General features: G+C 41.9%; 1 protein-coding gene across 2 annotated transcripts; it reads left to right on the forward strand.

The window, feature by feature from the left end:
• The first annotated feature begins 558 nt into the window (after positions 1 to 558).
• On the forward strand, positions 559 to 21,865 carry SRI (sorcin). 2 transcript variants are annotated; one of them, XM_036759595.1, is made up of 8 exons: positions 559 to 757; positions 1,235 to 1,318; positions 6,861 to 6,930; positions 14,363 to 14,406; positions 17,876 to 18,023; positions 18,538 to 18,651; positions 20,062 to 20,120; positions 21,464 to 21,865. In XM_036759595.1, exons 1-8 carry the CDS (start codon positions 704 to 706, stop codon positions 21,488 to 21,490), a joined length of 600 nt encoding a protein of 199 aa, XP_036615490.1. In that variant the 5' UTR covers positions 559 to 703; the 3' UTR covers positions 21,491 to 21,865. The 2 variants fall into 2 exon arrangements, with proteins under 2 accessions (XP_036615490.1, XP_036615489.1); XM_036759594.1 differs by lacking the exon at positions 14,363 to 14,406 and having other exon boundaries at positions 643 to 757; positions 17,829 to 18,023.
• The last annotated feature ends 1,470 nt before the right edge of the window (positions 21,866 to 23,335 follow it).

A 23,335-nucleotide genomic window follows, 5' to 3' on the forward strand; every position in this document is an offset into this window, starting at 1 on the left:
GAGAACCAAGTAGGTTTACTCACTTGGCTAGGAGAGTCAGAGCTGGGCGGGCTGCCCACTCTGGCCCATGCCGGCACGGGCCGGCTCCGCGCTGCGTTGGCCCATACGGGGCTAGGTGCAGCCCCGGCCAGGTGACCCCGGCCACGCCTTCCTGCAGTCGCAGGCGCTCCAGGCCAGACCTGTGGGTACCCATCCCCCGCACTGCGGTGGCACCGTTTTCTCCGTGCGTGCAGCATCCCCAGCTTGCAGAGTTTTTTACGTTTGTGTGTGTGTTTGTTTTTTTAAAAAACCAAGGAAGAAAAACTGGAAAAGGGGCAAAAAGATGGTTAGGGGGAGAGGGGGAAAGAGGTTTCCTAGGACTATGGGGGCGGGGGTGGAGTGCCGGGACGTACCATTATGTCCGAAGAGGGGGGTCGAGCGAATTGGGTCTATGGGTGCAAGCCCCTAGCCACCTTAATTATGAAAGGCTCGGAGTGATAGGAGGGAGGAGAAGTGGTGAGAGGGCCGCATGGCCCTCTGGGAGCTCGCGGCGGCGGCGGCGGCCCTAGGGACGGGCGATGCTCCCGCCCGCATCCCCCACCGAAAGGCTCTGAGTGGTACGTCCCGAAGGCGGGGCCCGAGCTGCCCCGCGAGCTCCGGCTGGGCTGGGGCTGTAGGCGGCGGCGGTGGAGTCTTGGGGACTGCTAGGGTCATTGTCGCGGTCATGGCGTATCCGGGGCATCCTGGCGCTGGCGGAGGCGGCTACTTCCAAGGCGGGGTGAGTGCTCGTCGATGGGTCCGAGCCCGGCCCCCGGCCGCTCGCCCTCCGAGGGGAAGGGTCTGGCTCGCGGCCGAAGTCTCAGGGCCCGCCTGCCCTGGGGCCGGCCTCAGGCCGTCGGGGAGGCCCGGGAGCCTAGATAAAAGAAAACTTCTATGCCACAGAACAGTAACTCTCGGCACTAGGGAGCCGCGGAGGACGAAAGCTCCCGGAATCCGGGAGAGGAGCCCGGCGGGGCCGCCAGGGCTGTTTACTTACCGGGGGGAGGACGCTACGCAGCAGGGGGCCTCCCACCCCAGGTGCTCCCTCGCCGCGGGGGGTCCCCGGCCAGCATCTTTGGGGGAACCGCCCTTGTCCGGGCAGCTTTCCCAGCCGGCCGCTGATTAAGTGTGTCCGGCCGAGGGAGACACGATTAATTGTCTAAGAGCCTAGAACCCAAGACCCCCTAACGATGCGCTTGTGTCTCGTGCTTCGCAGTACGGAGGCGCCCCCGGAGGCCCGGCTTTTCCTGGACAGACTCAGGATCCTTTGTACGGATATTTTGCCGCTGTGGCTGGACAGGTTAGTTTTCCGTTTTTATCTTGTTTAAAGCATATTGCCAAGTTGTGCCTTGCCCAGTAAGGTAACTTACTGGGGATGCAGCAGCCCCCTCAAAAAAAAAAAAACAACACAAACCATCATTTGAAACTTCTTTACAAATGTTCTTTTTAAAACCTACCTGTATAGCGCATCAGCTTTAATCCTTCACTGCTTTCTCTCTTTTTTAATTTTGTTTTTCATTTAACAAGCATTTTTCTCTCCCACGTTGAAAGAAAAAAAAGAAAAAACTTGTAACAAACATGCAGAGGAAAGCAAAACACATTCCCAAATGGGCCAGATCCAATAAAAGCAGTGGCACAATTTTCTATCTGGAGGCCGTCACTTCTTTGTCCTGGAAGTGAGGATCCTGCTTGCTTCCTTCTCAGTCTGATCTTCTCATAGCTCTAAATGCTTGAGGATTTCATTCTTATCTTAGCTCCTGTATCATAGCTTTTTTCTCTTAAAATGAATCGATTAAAATTTTTTTTTAAGAAAATCCATATACTTATCTATGTCTTCTAAAAGCCATGCATGTAAAAAAAAAGATTGAGAGATCCAATTATTTTCCATTCTCAGAAATTGGAAGAACCGTGTTATTCATCATTTGTTTTGGCTTAGGTTAAAACTGAGCTCATGACTGTGGCTGGAAACAAAACCCATTTCTTAAGTGTGTTTGAAGATTTGTCAGCTGTGCCTATGTCTTGCGGAATAGCTGGAAGTTATTTTGAAAGGTTAGTGAGTGTGTAGTTTTTAGAGAAGAAAAGTGAAGAGCTGAATACAGTATCTCCTACTTGTAGAGCTTGTCAGAGACGTATTTAGTAGTTCATGGTTTCCTCCATGTGGGTGCCTCTCCCCCCAATGTGAATTGTAAGCCCTTTGATCCTTTTCTTAGATAATGGATTTAAAGTTAGAAGGGGTCTTTAGGTACCATCTAAGCCCCCATTCTACAAATGAAGAAGCTGAGGCCCGAGGGAATTAAGACCTTAGGGCCACATGTAATTGCGTGAAATTTGAATCCAGTGCATCCAACTAGGAGGCCGGTGTTCTTACTACCTATATCGTACCACCTCCATCTTATCATAAATAACCTTTAGCCTGCGTTTCTCCAGGAACTTTCCAGGACCGAGGGCCATTTGATATTTTTTTTTCCTAATTTATGGGTTACCGAGAGGCCATTGTGCCAGAGTGAATAGAGAGGTCTTCTTCAGGCTAGGATTCTGTTCCTACCTTTGACATATTCCGGCCCTGTGGCCCTGGGCAGGTCACTTAACTTCCCAGGGCTCTAAGCAGCTCTCTGAGATGCTAAATTTCAGTCAAAAGTGTTCCTCTCTTGGGTCTTCCCCATACCAGTGGAATCATAGATTCAGTATCTGTTCTATATAGGTCCCTGTGGTTCATCCTCCATGTGCCAACTTCCTACAAAATGCTGTAGACACATAGATAGGAATTTAGCAAGGGTCCTTCTAGAAAAAGCAAACGCGGAATAGGTACAGTTAATGAATTCAAAAGTGACCATTCCCAAAGAATGTGGATGAAAGCCTCCAGACCCCTTTCTTTTTGAGTCTTAACAGGAGTGCATGAGGCCATGCTGCCTCCACTTTATTTATGTTTACCTGTATATATGCTGAATCTCTTTGAGGGAAGGAACTGTTTTGGAGTTTTTTTTCCCCTTTGTGTCACAAGCACTTGGCACAGGGACTTCGTAAATGTTTGTTGAAGTTTAACTGACACAGAGGGATAAGAATAATCATTAACATAGCGTTTTAAAGAAGCCTGAGATGGATAAAGTAGGGGCTTTTATTTTCCCCATTTTACAGATGAAAAAGCTGAGACTGAGAAGTTAGACTATGTGCCCAGAGTCACAAAACTTAAAGACTTTGAGGCAGGATTCAATCTCAAGCTTTCCTGACTCCAAGTCTAGTACTCAGTCTAGTAGCCCACAAGCTCATCAGATTTTTGGGTGACGTGAACCTCAGAAGGATAGCTGTCTCATTGAATGACATAAGGTATAGAAAGATTTCATCAGACTAATATTATGAGCCTAATCTAATCCAGTGGAATTTAATAGGAATAATGGGAAAATTTCCACTTAGGTTCATTGAATTACAGGATGGGGGAGTTTGGTCTGGTTCAACAGCTGATCCTCTGGAAAAGATCTGGGGGTTTTCAGTGACTGTATGGTTGATGTGAGTCAGGAACATGATGTGGCCTCCAGAAACAAGAATACTCCAGTTTTAGGCTTCACTAATGGAAGCCTGGTTTTCACAACAAGGCACCTAACAGCTGCATTGTGTTCTGCTCTGGTCAGCCCGTCCACAATCTTGTTTTCAGACTGTTGTACTGTTGTAGGAGGGACTTGGATGACCTAGTAGTGCGCTTCCAAAGGAGGGTGACTAAATTCTTACCTGTCATCTGAGGAACATCAGAGAACTCAGAATATTTAGCCTGGGCTGGTGGGGGGAGTCCCAGCAGGTGACACATGAGGCCGCCTTCCAAGTGTTTTCAAAGTTGTAGGTAACTGAGGAATGACTTATTTTGTGCTGACTCTGAGGACAGAACTATAGCCTATGGTAGTAGAAATGAGGAGGTTGCAGATTTTGACCAAATGTACTGAGGAAGGACTCCTCAGCCCACCAGTCCGGAATTGGAATGTGCTGAACTTGAAGGGAGTGAGCTCCCTCTCATTGGAGGTTTTCAACTAGAGGTTGGATGATCAGTTTGGGGCCATTCAGATGAGGGAATAAGCATTTTTCAATTGCCTACTATGTACCAGGCACTGTGGTAAGCATTCTACAGATGTTAGCTCATTTGATCCTCAAAACAACTCTAGGAGGCAGGTAGTTATCCCCATTTTATAGTTGAAGAAGTGAGGCAGACAAAGGTTAAATAGTTTGCCCAAGGTCACACAGCTGGTAAGAGTTTGTAGCAGGATTTGAACTTGGGATGTCCTGACCTTGCTAGGTGGCACAGTGTCTAGAGCACCAGGCCTGGAGTCAGGAAGACTCATCTTCCTGAGTTCAAATGCTGACTCGGACGCTTGGTAGCTGTGTGACCCTGGGCAAGGCATTTAACCCTGTTTGCCTCAGCTTCCTCATCTGTGAAATGAGCTGGAGAAGAAAATGGTGAACCACTCTGGTCTCTTTGCCAAGAAAATCCCAAATGAGGATACGAAGAGTCAGACACGACTGACCAACAATGTCCTGACCCCAGGCTTAGTACCCTCTCCACCACCTTGCTGCCTAAATGAGCTCCCGGGTCCTTTCAGCCTTTGGCTTCTGTGTGCCCCACTGAGGTTGTTGGCCAAGACCCAAGTACAAAGATGGTGAGGGTCCCAGGGGTTAGAAATAATTGGCTTTGAGGTGGTGGCCCTGGCACTGGTTCAGTCTGCTATTAATAAATATGGTGAGATGATGACTTGGCCACATCAAGGTGTTTAGGCTCTCATGCCGGTGACTTTTTAGTTTTGTTTCTACCCAAGCATAGAAGTAATACATTATGATAAATATGGAGGGAGATGTCTAGGGTGAAACATAAACTAGGCTGTCGGAGAGATGGAATGGAAAATGGAGTTGCAAGAAGGACGAGCCCCACTGAGCATCTACTTAATCCACCAGTGATAAGTATCTGAAACCCCAAGCTGAGGTAAACTAAAAAAGAGTATTCTTAGATGGCTGTGATCTGGCCCTGTAACTCCAGCCTGCTTACCTTTCAGTCCCCTTGGCCTTGCCACCATCTTGCTCTTCACTTTTAACTTCTTGCACCTGGTAACAGGACTAGTCTTTTTACATCTGCCTTTGACACTGTTAGGTTGTGAAGACTTTTAAATGAGGGTGAGGTTGAAAAACACATAAGAAGGCTTAATGTGCAGTGCTTGCTAATTTATTCTCCTACTAGTGAACAGCTAGCAACTAAGTATTTGGCAGGTAACTGTAAAGTATTAAAGGAACGAGTGCCAAATTTTGCCCCTGCTTGGATAAAGCACTTTGTTTATTTACTAGAATCATTTGGTCTTTTTTCTAAGCAATAGGATGAGAGCTAAATAGATTTCTAATTGTCTGTGGCACCAATCATTTATGTCTAAAACACTTAGACTTTGCCAACTTTTCCCAGCAACTGCACTGAAAGCATTAGTGACTGAGGCCGTAATGGACTCATTCCATGCATATCAGGTATCACTGGGAGCCGTTTGATTCGAATAGAAGCTTATGTGCACGAAAATGTTAGTACTGAATCAATTAAGGAATTTATTGGAAATTATTCAGAGGTTACGGGATCTTGGATATGGAGTGTGACAGGACCTCAGACTGTCAGACTTCCCACTTTGCTGTTGAAGAAACTGAGGCCCTGAGAGGGTTATTGACTTGCAGAATATCAGCTAGGTAGTAAGATTAGAGGCAGGATTTGAACCCAGGTAGGTACTTGAAATAGTAAAATTTAGATGTAAATAATCTTTGTTTGGTAATCTTGTTTTATATATATAACATATACAATTATGTTCAAATAATCTAAAATTAAATGTTGGCTTAACTTTGAATATAAAGTAGATTTTATGTATGTGTGTGATGTTTAATTGAGACTCACTCTTCACTCTAATATTAATGACCTGGTAATGTTATAAAAAGTTCTTAATATGTTTTGTTTTCTTCAGGATAAAAATATATACAGTTTCCAATTAAATTACACATTAAAAGGGTAATACTAAAACGAAGCTCTTCAAACGTACTTGTTTTTTAAAGTGATCTGCCCTTTTGTCAGAATTGCTTTTAATTCAGAATGTAGAAATTGGGGTTGACGTCTTCTGTAGGCATGACGCTACATTTAAATAATCCTTCAGTAGTTTCTTTTATGTGAAAATCAGACTGAAATTTAATGGAAGTTTCCTCTAATGACATCTTAGTCACCAAATCATAGTTTCTGAGTTTAGAGGTCTAGTCCAACTTGCTTATTTTACGCAGAGAGATTCTGGCTTGCTGAAGCCACTCAGCTGCTCAGTAGCCAAGCTGGGATGGGCCCAGTTCCTCTGACTCCTCGAATTCCTGGTTCTTTCCACCACACCCTGCTTCCTCTCATCCAGTAGCTTTTTTTCTCAGTCTTCATTATCCTTGGCCTCACCGTAGCATTTGACACTAACTGAGTTCTTAGAAACTTTGCTCGCTTCCTGTGATACTGTGCTATCTCCTGGGGAAACTGGAGCAGGGAGGAGGAGTTTGTTCTCATCGGGCTCTCGGCTTTTCAAGTGAGTGGGATGGTTTCCAGTCACTTTCCACTAGAAATCGGAAGGGATGAAGATGTGACCACCTGTCTACTATCTATTCGAGATCACGGCACTTTGTAGAAATGACAGGAGTTCAAGGAAACCTCCAGTTGACACTCTCCTGCCACAACATTTTAGTGTCACGGATGGTGGCCCTTTGCTTTGATAGGTCCCTCTTGTTGAGCAGCACAGAACTGAATACTGAAAGTGAAACCAAAGCAAGAAAAGGAAATTATTGTGATCCTATTTCCTGTTTGTTTTTTTCAAAAGGATGGGCAGATAGATGCTGATGAGTTGCAGAGATGTCTGACCCAGTCGGGCATTGCTGGAGGATATAAACGTAAGTTGATAATCAGAGTACTCTTACTATACTGTATTTTGACTGTTAGCCTTGGGTAAGACAAGTACGAAAGCTGGGGGCTTTCGTTCTGGCCAGCAGTGTTAGGAGTCTTAACAGCTCCACTGAGCTGCTGCTCATTGCTGACGTTTAAAATTTCATTTGAACCCTCAGTTTTCCATGATTTACTTCCCTGCCTCCTCCTGGAGGCCTCTTCACTGTGCTTGGTGAGGTGAATCTTGTCCCCTTCAAAGCAATCAGCATGGCAGTTACAGAAACGCAGTTGTCAAGCCGGATGTTAGGGAACACTTTGTGTGGTGTGGAGTTTGTTCAGTTCATCATGGTATAAACTTTCAGCTATTATGTTTTTAATTTTTTAAGTGAAAGTGTGGGGATCAGGAAAAAAATGGCATTTGTTTAACATTGCTCTTCCTGTCCATGTACTGGATTTGTAGTCCCAGGACTTGGGTTAAAAGCCCACAAACAAGTCACCTAACCTCTAGGGGCCTCAGTTTCCTTATCTGTAAAGTGAGAGGTTGGACTAGATTACCTCTAAGATTCTTTCCAGCTTTAACTGTGTGATCCCATGATCACCCTTCTCACAGTGATACTCTGTAGACTTAGCTCAGAGAGAACTTTGGTCTAGTGAGTAGATGATTGGGCTTGAAGTCAGAAAGACCTCGATTCAAATATTGCCTCAGGTACCTGCTATCTATGTAACCGGAGGCCAAGTCACTTCACCCATCTCAGCCTCAGCTTCCTCATCCACAAAATTAGGAAGCTGAGCTCTGTGATCTCTGAGGTTGCCTTTCCAAGTCTTTGATCATAAGCTGGCTCTTGGGTGACACACAGGTAGAGCGTTCTTTGCTAGGCCTATTTAAGAAAAAAGATCCTTGCAAAAGATTATTCTCTGGTCAAAGTCCTAAGTATTCATCTGCATCCCTGTCCGTGTTATTTTCTTTTGGGGATGAATTCGGGAATTTCAGCCTTAGAAGCAGCTGGGAATTTTCTCTAAAACTGTTTTTTCTTTCTATTGTGATAGATCCATCCAGGGGTGAGGGCGGGGTGGGGAGGGTGTATCTTCATCAGTGAATATTTGAGTACCCATTGGATAGATTTAATACCTCAGTCCATATGTGATAACTTGCATTTATTCTGAAGAACTCGGTGTTTCAAACTCATGACATTACTTATCTTTATCATCTTGAGGGTCCAATAGCCTTATCGCAGCTGTGCAGGTAAAGAAACTAAAGAAAAACCACATAAACCAAGAAAATAAATAATTAATAGCCCTTTCATATTTATCTCCTCATTATTTCTACTACTTTCACTCAATCCACAAGCATTTACTAAATACCTACTATGCGCCAGGCCCTGGAGATAAAGAGCTTACATTCATTCTAGGTAGTTGTGTATACATAGAAGTATCTGCAAAATACATAAAAATAAATACAGGGTTGGTTGGGGGGGTGGTATGGGGGATGACAGTTTAGTAGCAGGGGAGTAGGGGAGATAAGGAAAGGCCCCAAGCAGAATATGGTGTATGAGCTCCTCTTTGAAGGATCCTGGGAGTTAAGCAGGGGAAGGAATAGATTCCATACCTGGGGACAGGCTAGAGATGGAAGGTGACATGGGAGGACAGGGAGACCCGTTTATCTGAGCTGGAGGGGGCACGATGATGTGTAGGTCTGGTGGGAGGCAGGCTGTAAAGGGCATTAAATGCCAAGCAGAGCATCCTTGTTACCCTGGCCCTAAGCCCTCACTGTCCGCCTCCCAGACAATGACAGTCATGATCTGATGGGTTTTTCTGCCTTGGCTTTACCCCTCCCCCCCTCCACATCTATCTGCACAGCTGTCACACTCACCTTTCTTCTGTGTGGAGCTGGCCTTTGCCTCTCTTCTGCTCCAAAGTCCTTCCAGCCTTCCTGTGTCCCACTGGGTTAAAACAGTTCAGACTCATTCAGGGCTTTCCACAATCTGCTGACGCTCTTCCTTTTCAGGCTTATTTTATCTGACTCTCCACTTTCTCTGCCAGAATGAACTGTGCTTCCTCCCTCTCTGTACCTGTGCTGTTCTCTATGCCCGCAGTAACATCCTTTTTTATTTTTCCTTTTGAATTTCTCGTTGTCAGTCATTTCAGTCATGTCTGACTCTTCGTGACCCCATTTGGGGTTTTCTTGGCAAAGATCCTGGAGTGGTTTGCCGTTTCCTTCTCCAGTGTGTCCCCATTTTACAGGTGAGGAACTGAGGCAAGTAGGGATCAAGTCACTTGCTAGTATCTGTGGCTGTATTTAAATCCAAGTCTTCCCAAGTCCAGGCCCAGTGCTACATCCGCTGTGCCACCTAACTGCCCCTTTGAATTTCTACCCACCCTGAAAAGCCAACTTGAGTGGCATCTGTTTCCCTGATTCATTTTCTTGTCCTTGGGCTGTCACATAGCACTGTTGAGCACCTTCCTAGTGTGTTTACCACGTTAGTTATCTGTGAACGGGCCTTTCCTTCCCACCATGTTGCAAGCTTCCAGACATCAGGAATTGGGTTGCCCACAACGGATAAGCCCAGCATCTAGCTTAGTAAGCATCTGTTGAATGGCACTGAATGTTCAGGAACTTGTCTGGCTATCCTGTCAGCCTTTGTTGAGTGAGTAATAATAGGACTAGAACGAAAGCATCAGATTTCTGGTTTTCCATGACGCTCTATTTGTTAAACCCTGTCTTTATTAACTACTAAGTCATTTACTGTGGGATATATTACTGATGATGTAAATTATTTACACCCTCAAGTTTTCTCCTCTCCCGAATTCTCATCTTCCTCTTGTGCCTTGTCTTGTATCGCTTGTAGCTGCATTATTTGGACATTCTTGTAAGGCAGCTTTGTGTTTGCCTTCAGCAGGATTTTCCTGGAGAGTTCATGCTGTAGCATTTGCAGTGAGCTGTACCTGTCTTGAGTTAATGAGAAAAAGCTTCATTGGTCATTTTAAATGTTAAGGGATTCTGTCAAACCACACCAAATGTCCTGTTGTCCATTTCTCCACAGCTATTTACTTGCTCAGGAATGATTGCTAATTAACTACAGACGTGTAGGAGTGGCGTCTAACAAAAGGAGAGCCTCATCCTTAATCTTCCTTCTCCTTTTCGTCTTTTCACCCCTTTGCCAAGTCTTGTTTGCACTCGCTCCCCCACACATCTGGCATCTGTCCCCTTCTCTGCGCTCCTCTGACAATGGATGGACGATGCTAGATCAGGCCTTCATTGCCTCTTACCTCCTGATAGGGAGGGTTTGAGACCCCCCGGCCTCCAGGCTTCTCTCGTTCCACTCCCACAGAGCTGCTGCAGTCATCTTCCTAAAGCAGAAGTCATTGTCCTGATCTGCCTTCTTTGATAAACCACACTTGTGTCCCTTTGTCAAATAAAGCAGCTCACCTTCTCAGGCTCATTTTCCACACTTGCCTCGGCCCCTTCATCCAAGCTTCATCCAGGGCCCTGCTCAGGGGATACCTGCTACAGGAAACTTCCTGATCAGCATCGTTTTTAGTATTTGCCTTCCTCCAGTATAATTTGTATCCCCTAGGTAGGTGTGCTCCTTGAGGGTAAGGACTAGCTTACCTTGTATCTTTCTAATCCCAGTATCCACCATCATGTCTTGCACTTAGTTGCTGTTTAATAAGTGCTTATTGGAGTGGGTTGGATTGGTTTAGATTTTGAAATCTTAATCTGAGAAAGCCACTTTTGGGGATTACTTTAGTTAAATAACTATACCATTAAGCATTCAGTCATCTGGACCTCATTACTGGATTAATTTGCCTACTATGGTTATTTCATGGATTATTTCTTCTCAGTTGAAATAACTATTGTCCCCTCGAGCCTTAAAACAATACTGATTGTGACGTGCAATGTTGTGTGTTGTGTTACAGAAATTGTATATCTTCTCTGCTGTTAAAACTCATTAAGAAGACAGGTGCAAACAGGGAAATTATGGATAGAATTAAATTATGTGTTATTACTGTTTTTCACTAATATATTATTGAGAATGTTATACTCATGATGTGAAAGACAGGACAGATTTTCTTAATGTCAGGTCCATGCAGTGTCCATGTAGGGGTCTGTGAACTTGGATGGGGGAAAACTGACATCTTTATTTCTATATAATTGGTTTCCTTGGTACTCTTGTGTATTTTATTTTATTGCAATTTAAAACATTCCTTTGAGAAGGGTCCATAGGCTTCATCAAACAAAAAAAGTTTAAGAACTTGATCTAGGAATATTTCTTTTCTGAATTCATTCAGACCTCAGTTCTGGGTCACATGCTTCTTTTGGTGGTTCCTTGTATTGGTTATAGAAGCAAAAACATCATTCTGTCATTCCTTGGCATTGCCCCATCCTCTTGTTTAAAACCAGCTAAACATAGGAAATAAGGAAAAGAATATGGCCTGTCTGCAGCCTCCTAGCCGTCACTTGCCCATGTTTCCCTTGAACAGTGACACATAAAGGAGAAGTTGGATTGGGTTGGGATGGTGCCCTACTCCCCTGCCCGCCCACCCTGCTGAGGGGAAAACCAGTCTCAGCTCCTCAGAGGGCTCCGCTTCATTCTGTCCCCTGGATGGCAGCTCACGTAGGCATGCAGAGAGGAAGAATAGCAGAAGGGGAAAGGGTGCAGGGTCTTAGCACAGCTTTTAAAAGCCCATTTGTGGTCCCTTGGATTTACTAGACAAATTTACTAAAAATGAGTTGCTTTGCCCAATAATTTCATGGCATTAATTTGGACCCAACGCTAGCTATTTTTGAATCCATTCTTGCCCCTTTGAGGGAGCCCTTCAGCTTCTTTCCTACCCAGGTTTATATTTCAGGCATCTCTTAGAAAAGCTCTATTTCAAAATCTTGGTCAGGAATCAGGTAACCTGGGTTCGTATCCTGACTAAAGACAGGTATTAGATCTGTCATTCCAGGCAAGTATCAGAACTTTTCGGGGCATGAGTTTCTCATCATAATGAGGGTAAAACACAGCATCTCCCAGTTTTCAGGTGGATAAGGAAAACATTTTGAAAAATCTTAGTTTATGGATGTGGGTTATGAAAGGAGATTGCCAGGGTGTTTGGAGGCTTGGGGACTGATAGTGGAAACGCTACATGCTTAAGAAGCAGGATGAAGCCTGTCAAAAAAAAACCCTTTGAAGACACTGCTGCTTTTTACTTATCTGCGAATAAGATGAGAATTTGAAGGAACAGAATTGGACTGGAAGAAGACCTCAGGCAGAGGGTGATGGTTGGGGATGATCCATTCACAGATTTTTTTCAAAAATAGGAAACTTTTTCTATCAAGAATGACTATAATTTGCTGCTATTTTATCATTACTGCTGTTCGTTTGATAAAAGGAAGGGACTTGATTTAAATTTTATTGGGGAGTGGGGGAAGCTTAGCTTTAGTTAGCTGTAAGTCTTATAGCTGCCTTTGATGAATTTTTAGGGCCAAGGATATTTTCCCCAGCTCACAAAGTATCCGTGAGCTCTGTTGTTTCAACAATCCGGCTAGCAGCTGTTGTGGGGGTGAAAGACCAACACAAGCCCAACAACAAGAATGCTGCCAAAGCCCGGGTTCTTTTGATCTGCTTTACTAAGGAAAGCAACGTTAAGTGGTTAACAAGCTTACTTTAATTCGACATACATATATCAATCACTTAGTTCAGGGGGAAAAGATAAGCCCCCTGAACTACAAGGCAAATACAAACAGAAATTACAATTATCAATAGACAGACCTTGTCTGATTTCAGATCCCAATACATAGATACCAGAGTTTAACAAAGTCCCAGCATCTGGGTTTACCCAGAGTCTCCACATCAACGTGCCACCAAGAGTGAGAGCCCTGGGCAGATAGCTCTGTCTTCTCTTCTTATATCGTTTCAGACGTCATCAAACATCATCTGAATGACCAGAACTTAGGCTCCTGTGATTGGCTCTTGAGTTAGCACCTCCCCTTAGTACCCTGGGAGTTTCACACCCACATAGGCTTAGCACCTAGTAAGACTCAATGAAATACACTGAATCAGTCAAAGGAAACAAAAGCCAAACTCTTCAAGGGCACTTGGTTGAACTGAGTGCTAAGAGCCCGTTTTGCTTACCAACACATCTGTCCCAGTTAACCTTTTGTTCTCAGCCCTGTCACACACTTCAGATTCCATCAGGCATATAAGTTCCTGTGCATGTACTTAGAAGCAGTTCATTTTTTTTATTCCGTGTAAGCTTGGGCATCTCTGCTAGGCTCCTGGGAGCCTGTGCTAACATAGTAATTGGCCTGGGTGAGCCGAGCTGAGAAATGTTCCACTTGTCCAGCCTGCCTCAGACTCCAGCCTCCAGAACACTGTCGTGCTCCTGGTGGTAGGTTAAAGGCAAAGACAGCATCTTCTCCCACTTGTGCCTAGCCACTTCTGAATCAAAGCATTGGGACCCAGAAAGCAAGAAAAAGAACTTCAAGGCGTCACCTAGGACTGTAGCCCATCTCCAGGAAGTGAGCGGAAAGACCTCTGAGCTGCAGGAGCAGCCAAGGCTGTTAGGAAGCCCAGGCACCAAGTTCTTGTATTTTAGTAGAGAAGGCCTTGGTGTCTCAGGCGTGTATTGACGCTGATGCGGCATGTTTCCAGCAAGGCTAGTTATTTCATTTGCTAGCCCATGGTATATCTTAAGAGGATGTGGAGTTGAGGGGAGGAGCCCTCGAAAGGGGAGGCACTCTGACAGCTTGATGTTGAGGGAAAGGAGACGGCAAAGCTAAGAAAATCTACAGCTCTATGGCCCCTTGGAACAGTCTCCCAGCTTTTAGTTTGAGGGTAAGGGATCTGTCCTCCACTTATTAATGGTTTCTGAAGCTACCAAAGTACCCCAGAATGCCATAATTGATACTATAGTGGTGACACCGTGTTAGCAGAAGATTTAACTATGATCAGTATATCTAGTTTTTAGTAAAGAAGCAGCATGGCAAATGGTTAGGATATTGGGTTAGAGTCAGAAAAACCTAGAGTCCAGTCCCCTGGTAGCTGTGTGACCCTGGGCAAGTCAGTCGCTTAAGCGCTTTGTGCAGCATTGGTGAAGAGTTCTCAGGCCTGGAGTTCCCTATATTTCACAAGGTAGGGCGGTGTATAATACATTTTAGAAAGATATCCATCAAAATGGTAAAAATGAACACTTGTCTCAAAGAGGGAAATGCCTCAGTTATCTAGAAAATTCACATAATGGAGTAATTTTTTTCCTCTAAGGATCTGGAAAAAAAGATGTATTACTCTATTGTTATTAAATAGATTCCATGAGAAATAGTTGTCACATTCTTGATATGCCCTGCAGTTGTTTAGGTGCTTAATAAATGTGTGGATGATTTGACTGTATCCAGTGTAATTGGAGTCTGTATAATGGTATTACAATATTGAACATATACTCTTTTTGCTTTGACAGCTTTCAACCTGGAGACTTGCAGGCTTATGGTATCGATGTTGGATGTATCCTTTTAGTGCCGAAATGAGTATTAACATGGTATTTTGGTGTTTTCCCAGACTAATGAACAGGTTTAACCCAAAGGTAGTGTTCAGCGCTATACAAAATATTATTAGCATAAGTAAGCTATTATGAAATGTTGATATAATTTTGAGGGAATAAAGGAAGTTTATTAGCCTCTTTATGAATGAAAAACAGTATCCCAAAAAAAGAGCTAGTTCAGTACAGTTCAGAGCTGCCAATAAAGTATCATTTTTCTTGAGGTTGCAAAGGCTAAGATGATTTGAACAGTGACAGTAACTGTGTTGTATCTCTGGTCCTTCGGTGAAGTGGGAAAAACCAGCCAAAATTTTTGGCACAGTAGTGACTGCATTCATTCAGTTGACCAAATACAGAAGGGCTGCATTGACTGTACAGAAGAGCATTTTTTATTTTATTTAAATTTCCTAGATTTTATTTTTGACCTCCAAATCCTAAAAGAATGATTAAATGTCTAAGGACAGCACGACAACCACTGAAGATGTTGATTTTAGGGGCACTTAAGTAGAAATCTAGGGGCCTAGACTTACTCTTGAATAAGAAAAGTACAGTCTGGTGTGTTGTCCTGGTCATTCCTTTGTGGCCTGTGGTGTCCAGCTAGCCAGAAGATAGCCAGAAGTGGTGGGGCATGAGGATTGGTTGAAGAAAATTGATCATAGCCTAGGAGTAAAAAAAAAGACATGAGAACTGTTTTCAAATGTTTACAAATTGTCTTGTGAACTTGGACTTATTCTCATTATAATTGGAAGATAGAACTATGTGACCTAGGGGTAGAAATTGTAGGGAAGAAGATTTTTAATTCAGTGTAAGGAGAAACCAACAAATGTGTCCCAAAATGAAGGTAGCAAGTTCCCTGTGGTTTGAGGTATTTTAGGTGGAGGTGAGTACTTAATGTGTTTGGAACAGTGACAATAGAGAATGCTTCTGCTCACTACCAAGGAGGGTCTTTGAATTGGGAAGTATAGAACAAAAAACGATTAATCAGAATTGATTAGCAAGATAATTGAGGAAATAGTAAAAAAAAAAAAACAAAAAACTAGCTATGCTCTCCTTTCCCGTTAGACTGCTTAGATCAGGGCAGTAACAAGTATAGAATATCTGGATTTCAACAAACAATTTTTTGGAGTCTTTTATGACTTTTAGGTGGACAAGGGATTAAATTAGTGGTTCCTAATCTTTTCAAGTTCGAGGACCTATTGTAATGCAAAAAATTTCTTAGGCATGACCATAATTTCTGCTAATGGTATCTGTTGATTATGAAGATACTCGGTGGCAAAGCTTCCATAAATTCAATAAATGCCTTTAAATGAATTTATTTATCACAACAGCTATGTGCATTTAGAAAATAATCCATATGTGAGACAGATGTCATAACAAACGTTATTCAGCCTGTAGAAGATATGTTTGCTTGTGTGTTCTGAATCTGCTATGTTTGTGTTGGATTTAAAGATGCAAACTATTATGTATTTCATGCACATCAAGTTTTATGGATCTGGAATAGTATTATTAAGTGGATTCAGGATTGGTTGAATGACTAGACCTGAAGAATAATTCTGAATGGATTAATGTCAGTATGGAAAGAAGACTCTCTCATAGACTGGGGATTTGTCCTTGTGCTGTGTCCTGTGCTGCTCAGCATTTTAATTAATAACTCCATGAAGAACAAAATGATGCACTTTTGTCGAATTTGCAAATAACACAAAGCTGGGAAGAGTCGCTAACATTATGATGGAATTGGGATCTAAAAGAATTGAGGTCGGGTTGTGTGTTTACCACCCCCTCCCCCCCCCCCACGTACACACACGTATCGTCCTATAATGTGATATAACATCCTACACCTGATTGAAAGAACACTGCATGGGAGAGACATGGCTAGATAATATTCTGTGTGAAAAAAGAGAGAGGAATTTTTGTGAATTGTAAGCTCAGAATGAGTCAACCTTTTGACATGTTAGCCAAAAAAGTTTATGTGACTTTAGGCTGGATTAGAAGAGACATAGTGTCCAGAAAAAAAGGAAGCGATATTCTACTTTATTCAGTCCTGATAAGAGTATATCTGGAATATTATATTCAGTCTTAGGTAACATATCTTAGGATGGGTATTGATAAACTGTGGGACAGTTGGGATTGTGAGGGAACTGTAAACCATGGCATATGAAGATAAGCTGAGGGAACTGGAGGTTTTTAGCCTGGAAAAGAGAAGGCTTTGGTGGGACCAGATAGTTGTCTTCAAAGGCATATGAAAGAGAGATTAGGTTGTTTGACTTGTCCTCAGAATGCAGAGTGTTGCAGAAAGGCTGATTTTGGTTCAACGAAAAGAAAAAAAATAAAACCATCCAAAAATGGAATGGACTAACTAACTCAGAAAGTGGTGGTTTCCCCGTCACTGGAGGGCTTAAGGTGAAGGCCAGAGCAATACTTGGTGGGGATGTTTAAATTCCAGTTAGTGCATAGGATCCAAAGTAGGTATGAGATAAAGCTGCACTACCATAACCATATGACACAGACCTTAGAATTTTGAAGAAATCCGAAACTGTAATTGTAATACTACTATCCCGAATGGGTAACCTGACCTTTAAAAATGTTTACTATAAATGAAGGTTGGCAGATTTCCAAAACCAATTCTATAGAGAGTAAGGATTCCTGATAGATTCTTGGGAATTACATACTGATGAGCGAGTAGGACCATTGAACACTCTAGGAAGGACAGCCTTCCAGGAGGAGGGCAACAGGGCATCTCTTAACAAGGCAGTCATTCCTCACTAACTTGCTGGAGCTTTGGGGGGTAATTACTTAGCCTGTGCCTAATAGGTGCAAATGCGCATTCTCTCCACACATCCCCCATATGTGTAGGTATGTGTTTGTCTATTCTTCATGTGTAAATTTAGTAAATAGCTTTGGGGGAATGGTCTCAGGTGGGAAAAGCCAATCTCCTCCAAATCCCACTTAGGCATCCAAGGAGCAAACCATCTAGCCTGTTAAAGACCAATTAGAGTTGAGCTTTCACTCGAGATGGCATTGCCAGGCCTTGGTTGTAGTTTAAGCCTCACTTTGGGTAGTACCTTAGGGAATTAGAGACCTTGGATCAAGATGATTTGGTGAGTCATTTATCCAGTAAATCTCTGTTAGTAATTTAGTGAGTGCATTTCTATTAGCAAGACTAATTTCTGTTTCTAGCTGATAGAATGATTCCCTTGATTTTATGATTACACCTCATATGCAGAGATGATAGAGTTTATAAATTGGAAATGATATAAAATTGTGCCTAACATAAATGGAGCCACTTCATTGTAGACCATCTCTGTGGTTTAGATGGGGTTTCCCTCCCCCCACCCAGGCAATGATGACGTTTTCCTCCTTTCTGGATCTTTCCTTTGGTTGTTGACAGCATTTATTTTGGAAGTAAACCAGTCATATTCCTTAATTGTCGTTCAGAGGGACATGTCTGGCACCATGGGTTTTAGTGAATTTAAGGAACTTTGGGCTGTGTTGAATGGCTGGAGACAACACTTCATGAGCTTCGACAGTGACCGAAGTGGGACAGTGGACCCACAAGAGCTGCAGAAAGCCCTGGGGACTATGGGTAAGTGGTCATAATGAGACAATTTTCTAGTTGCTAGAAGTCATAGTTAATCCAGACCAAAAAATAGATGTTATTCTTTTCCTAGATTTTCCAGAAATTAATATGATGTTAGTTATTGGAACAGGTTCTGGTTCACAGAATTTATTTGAAGTACTTCCTTTGAAAATAGTTTGAGAGACTCTTAAAAATACATTTTTTTTATAATGTTGCTTGTTTCCACCATATCCTTCCCTCTCTTCCCTATGAAGATTGAACCTACATGTACAATTTAGTAAGTCACCTTGCCTCATAACAGAAGAGAGCCATTCCTTAGGATTTTTTAAAACATTTTTAAAAGCAAAGGAAAAAATCAACAAAACTGATCATCAAAAAAAATCTAACAATACCAGTGTGCCCTTTTCCCCCCACACCTCTGCAAAGGGGAATAGTCAAAGCTGTCTCCTCATCTTCCTAATAGACTTTCAACTGTTGTCATTTTGATAATTCTTTTCCTACTTTTTTTTCTCCCATTTAGGTTTTAGATTGAGCCCCCAAGCAGTAACTTCAATCGCAAAACGATACAGCACAAATGGAAAGATAACCTTTGATGACTACATTGCCTGTTGTGTAAAACTTAGAGCCCTCACTGGTATGTGCTAGGAACGTAATATTACTAGCATCCACTAGCAAGCTTGATTTTTATGATACTGCTCTTCCCAGATAGTGCTGGGCTTTTCCCTAACTGGAATGCCTGTTAATACTGTTAATGATGGGCAGTCCGAATACTACAGCTTATGTGTTTACCGCACCCCTACCCCCATCCCCCGCCCCCATTCCCCTCTTTGTATTTGTTCTTCCCAATAAATCCTTCCCAGTAAATTTTTTGGCAGATCGTTTACTTACTGTTGTGCAAATTTTAGCTAAATTTTATTGCCCCCCAAAATAGATAAAATGAATAATGGCTGTGTGTTGATTTTATGTGATTTTGATCAAGTCTCAGGAGGGTACCAGTGGTTTGTTACTGAATGCAAACTGATTATTACATCTCTTTGTAAAGAATGAAAACATTGCTCAGGCTTCTTTTGGAAGGAAAATACTTTAATATTTTATTCTCTTTGTTTCTTCTGTCTTCCACATGTATAATTTTTACATCACATGACATCTGTCATGTCCCTTCTGCCATTCCATGACTCCAGTTTCTACAAAATTGTAAGACAGATTTCATACATTCAGCAAATGCTTCTGGAAGCCCTGGGATACATAGGATTTTTCCTCTGCAGGGCACAATTGAAATGAATTGTAGAGTGATTTAGAGCCACTGTCATGGGGGTAGTAGAGGTCGCTGATCCATTCTTTACTGCCAAATTAATGCCATCTTTAGGTATTTGAAATGTGAAAACTCACGTCTTCATAAATTAGTTCGTAACCTTGGTAATTGTGACCCAGTGGGTAGAGTGGTGGACTTGGGTTCACATCCTGCCTGAGACAGGAACTATGCGACCCCAGGCAAGCCACTCAGCCTGGGCCTTGGTTTCCTTTTCTGTGAAATGAGGGTGGTTGTGAGGATGAAATGACATAGTGCTTGTAAAGTGCACTATATAAATGTGAGCCGCTATTATAGAAAGGAATTAGCAGTTACAGACGTTGGATTTCTTGTAAACTGTATGCAAATATAGTCTTTGTTTCTTTGAAAGTTTTTTGGAGGCCAATTGAAATGAATTGAGCTTTATTATCAGGCCTGAGGCCTAATTTGCATACAATGGAAATTTTAGAAAAAGCCCAAAATCATTGTTTTATTTGAATAAGAATTGTAATTGTTTGTATATTCATGCTGCTTTGTGACTTGGCCCAAGTCTTTCTGAAAGATCTGCCCTAAATTCGTCCTTTCTCTGAATAAATTTGTTTTATTGCTTTGTTTATTTTGAAATGATCTAATTTTTTGCCATTGCTTGCTGAATTTAACCCCATATTATTCAGATTTTTCTGAGAATCTAAAACAGATGAATATCATGAGAAAATGTTGCACATTTAATTTCCCTAGTTTTGTTTTTTTTTCCAGATAGTTTTCGAAGAAGGGATACAACTCAGCAAGGTGTTGTGAATTTCCCATATGATGATGTAAGTTTTAGTAAACTGCTTAAGGTTTTGATGGGAGAATAAGGGCGCTTGTGATGCTTGAACCTTCAGAAAGCTCACTTTTAAAGTCCACTTTGCTCTTGAAACTCCTAATCTGGTGCTGAAATCAAGGTTTGAATAATCTGTGAGAGTTGGTAACCATTTCTCTTAGTTAAAGGGTAGCCCTCGTTTGCCAGGCATCTGTGGCATAATGAGCTACATCTACCTTCTACCACCTTCATACACTTGGAGTCACTGCCATTGTGGTTCTTGAGAGATCCCAGGGTTCTGTGATTTGAAGCCTTAGATGGCGGCAAGAGCTCCTATCTCAATAGTGTTGTAAGATTTGAAAGGGGCTTTAATAACAGTAGCCATTGTGAAACCAAAATAAGGAATGGGAAGAGCACTCTGGGTAGTCAGGAGATCTGGAGTGAGTCCTGGCTGCAACATTTACTTACCAGAGTAACTTTGGGCAGATCACTTAACTCAGCTAGGCCTCAGTTGAAAATAGTAGTGGCGTTTTAACTTTTTTTTTCTATGTAGAAACTGAAAAAATAATACATTTTTGAGTTAAGAGACTCCCAGTGTCTATTACATGGGGCTCCTGCCAGATGATGTATAAATAGCTATTCCTTCTGGATAAACATAAACTATTTTTTCAGAGTAAGGTAATGGAAAATTTTAAGATTCAGGAACTGAAAGTGCTAATGAAGACAATAGCATAGTTTCCAAGGAACAGGTTTAAAAATTGTGCACACTAATGGGCAGTCTTCTCCATTATGGTCTTACTGCATTATTTTGTCAAACCAGTGTTAAGATTATGAAAAACAAATTTTAAAACGATGATAATGTTTAAAGGTTCTTCCATGCAGCCTTAGAAGACCCTAAATGATAGTTTAAATACATAATCTGATGATCGTAGTGTGTATAGCAATACTCTATCCAGTAAGATTTCCAGTGCTAAATAATACCCAATAATAATAGAATAAGTAGTTTTAAGTATAATCATTGAAAGAAGGCATGCCATGACATCTGTTGCTTCTGTAGTCTTTTATATGAGAATCCCTAAAATTGTGAGGATTTTTTTTTTTTTTTGGAACAAAAAACACTTCATGGCATTGGTCTACTGAGACAGGCCTTTTTTGTTTTGTTTAGCTAGTTCATGGGCCTTTGCTATGGTTGTCTGTGTTTAACAGTGTAGTGTTCCTTTCCATTAACTGCTCATGTTCAACATTGAAACTTTTTTTGTTATTATTATAGAAAGGAAGTCTTCTCATAATGAAAATATAGAACACAATGATCTATTCTTGGGCACATGGTAACGTTGACTTTTTTTCACCCCACAGTTCATTCAGTGTGTGATGAGTGTCTAAATCAGAGGAAGAAGATGGTGGGCACGACCAACATTCCTGTTTGCATTTCGCTTTGCGTTTGTTTATCTGTCTTCTGTAATGTGTGTAACTCAACATTGGCACATTCTCCAAGATTCATTTTGTAAAGGTTTATTGCTTTGTATGCAATTAAGGTTTTTGTTTTTAGTTTTGATAATAAATGTTTATTAAAAAAGGAATTGTAATAACTTAAGATCAAGTGTAACACATGATGCCTTGAGTTTGGGCATTACCATGAGCCACTGTTAATCATGCTTTATTTTCTTGCTAAGCCACTTACATAAATTTAAGATGGTAAGTGTTTGAGCCATGCTATGTATTTTCCATCAAGACCTACTAAAACCTTTTAATGAATATGTGATGGTTGTCTTTCCTTTTATATAGAAGTTTGTCATCTATGTGGCAGTAAGTGTCGAATAAGTCATTATTTAAATAACTCATACCCATCCAATGTGTAAAGAAAAGAGAATGTGGTGCTCCAAATCTATATCAGCTTTCCCTTTTATACACATTTGAAAACCAAATGTTTTGTTATTTGGTTTTAGCTCTGAATTTTGACCCTTGGGGTTTTCTTGTTCAGGCCTTTAGGGCCAAACTCAAGGCTATAAACTTCATAGACAATGAATGTGGACGGACTAAAAATTCTCAGTTGAAATTTGCAAGTCTTGTGTTTCCTGAATTCCTTCACAGACTTAAATGGTGCCATGGTTGCCATAATGACAGTAAGCTTGAAAGGAAAGAAAAGTGGGGCTCATGGGAAGAGGGGGTATGAACCTGGCAAGTTCTCCAGCCCTCTCAGCCACAGTTGCTGAAGACCCACAAAAGAAAGTTCTCAGCACCCAAGTCTGATTCTGACATGACTCAACGTCAGAAATAGCCATGGTTTCTTCAGTAGGAATGATGCTAAAGAAGATGCCACGTCATCTACATTGACACTGCATCCTAAGGATCACTAAGCCTTTCCTGATTTTATTTTTGGACCACTCATAAAGTTAGTTCTGGTAAAATCTTTGCCAAGTTTGGAACAGCCTAGGGCAGAGCTATTGGTTACATGTGGGTTACAATCCATTTGGAAGAGGTTCAGGGCACCATTTTTGATTTGGTGCCAATAAGGAAAGATCCTTAACCACTCTCCCTTCCCTACCACACACCACTACCCACCCCTGCCCCCTGCCTAGGTATTTTCCAAAGGCCCTAATACTTTTTCCTTTAGAAATGTGTTAGTGCTGAGAAGCAGGATAGAAAGAACTAATATGCTCAAAGAGAACAATACCCAGGACTCACATTTTGAGGTTTGATTTTCTTGCTTTTTCAGATGCGTTAAACCCATTTGTTGATGAGTTTGGTTGATGGCATTATGGTAGAACGGAACAAATACTAGACAGACTTGGTTGACCACACAAGAGTCTTGGGTTTAAGCCCAGTCTCCAACAACTTGCTCCCTCTCCGACCAAGTTACCTGACCCATCAGCCTCAGTTTCCTCATTTATAAAACCTAACAAGGTTGAGATTATCCAATGAGAAAATATGTAGCGTTCTCTGCACGTTTTAAAGTGCTACATAAATCAGAACCAAATTATAATAAAATGATGTTTGCGAAAACACTTAACATTTCTAGTGTTACTAAGACTCTGCTATGAGGCAGTAAAGTGGGCTGATTATTCTATTCTATGCCTTTTTCTGAAGCAAAGTTTCCTGAGATATAATGCCCGAGAATAGGGGGGGAAATTGTCCTTTTCTTGACAAATTTGAAGTATCTCTCCCCATCTCATTAATTATAACTGAGGCCCTCTAAGTTACTCTTAAATCTCATGTTTCCTTATTTCT

This window comes from Trichosurus vulpecula, chromosome 5 (genome assembly GCF_011100635.1).
Source record: "Trichosurus vulpecula isolate mTriVul1 chromosome 5, mTriVul1.pri, whole genome shotgun sequence".
Lineage (NCBI taxonomy): Eukaryota > Metazoa > Chordata > Mammalia > Diprotodontia > Phalangeridae > Trichosurus > Trichosurus vulpecula.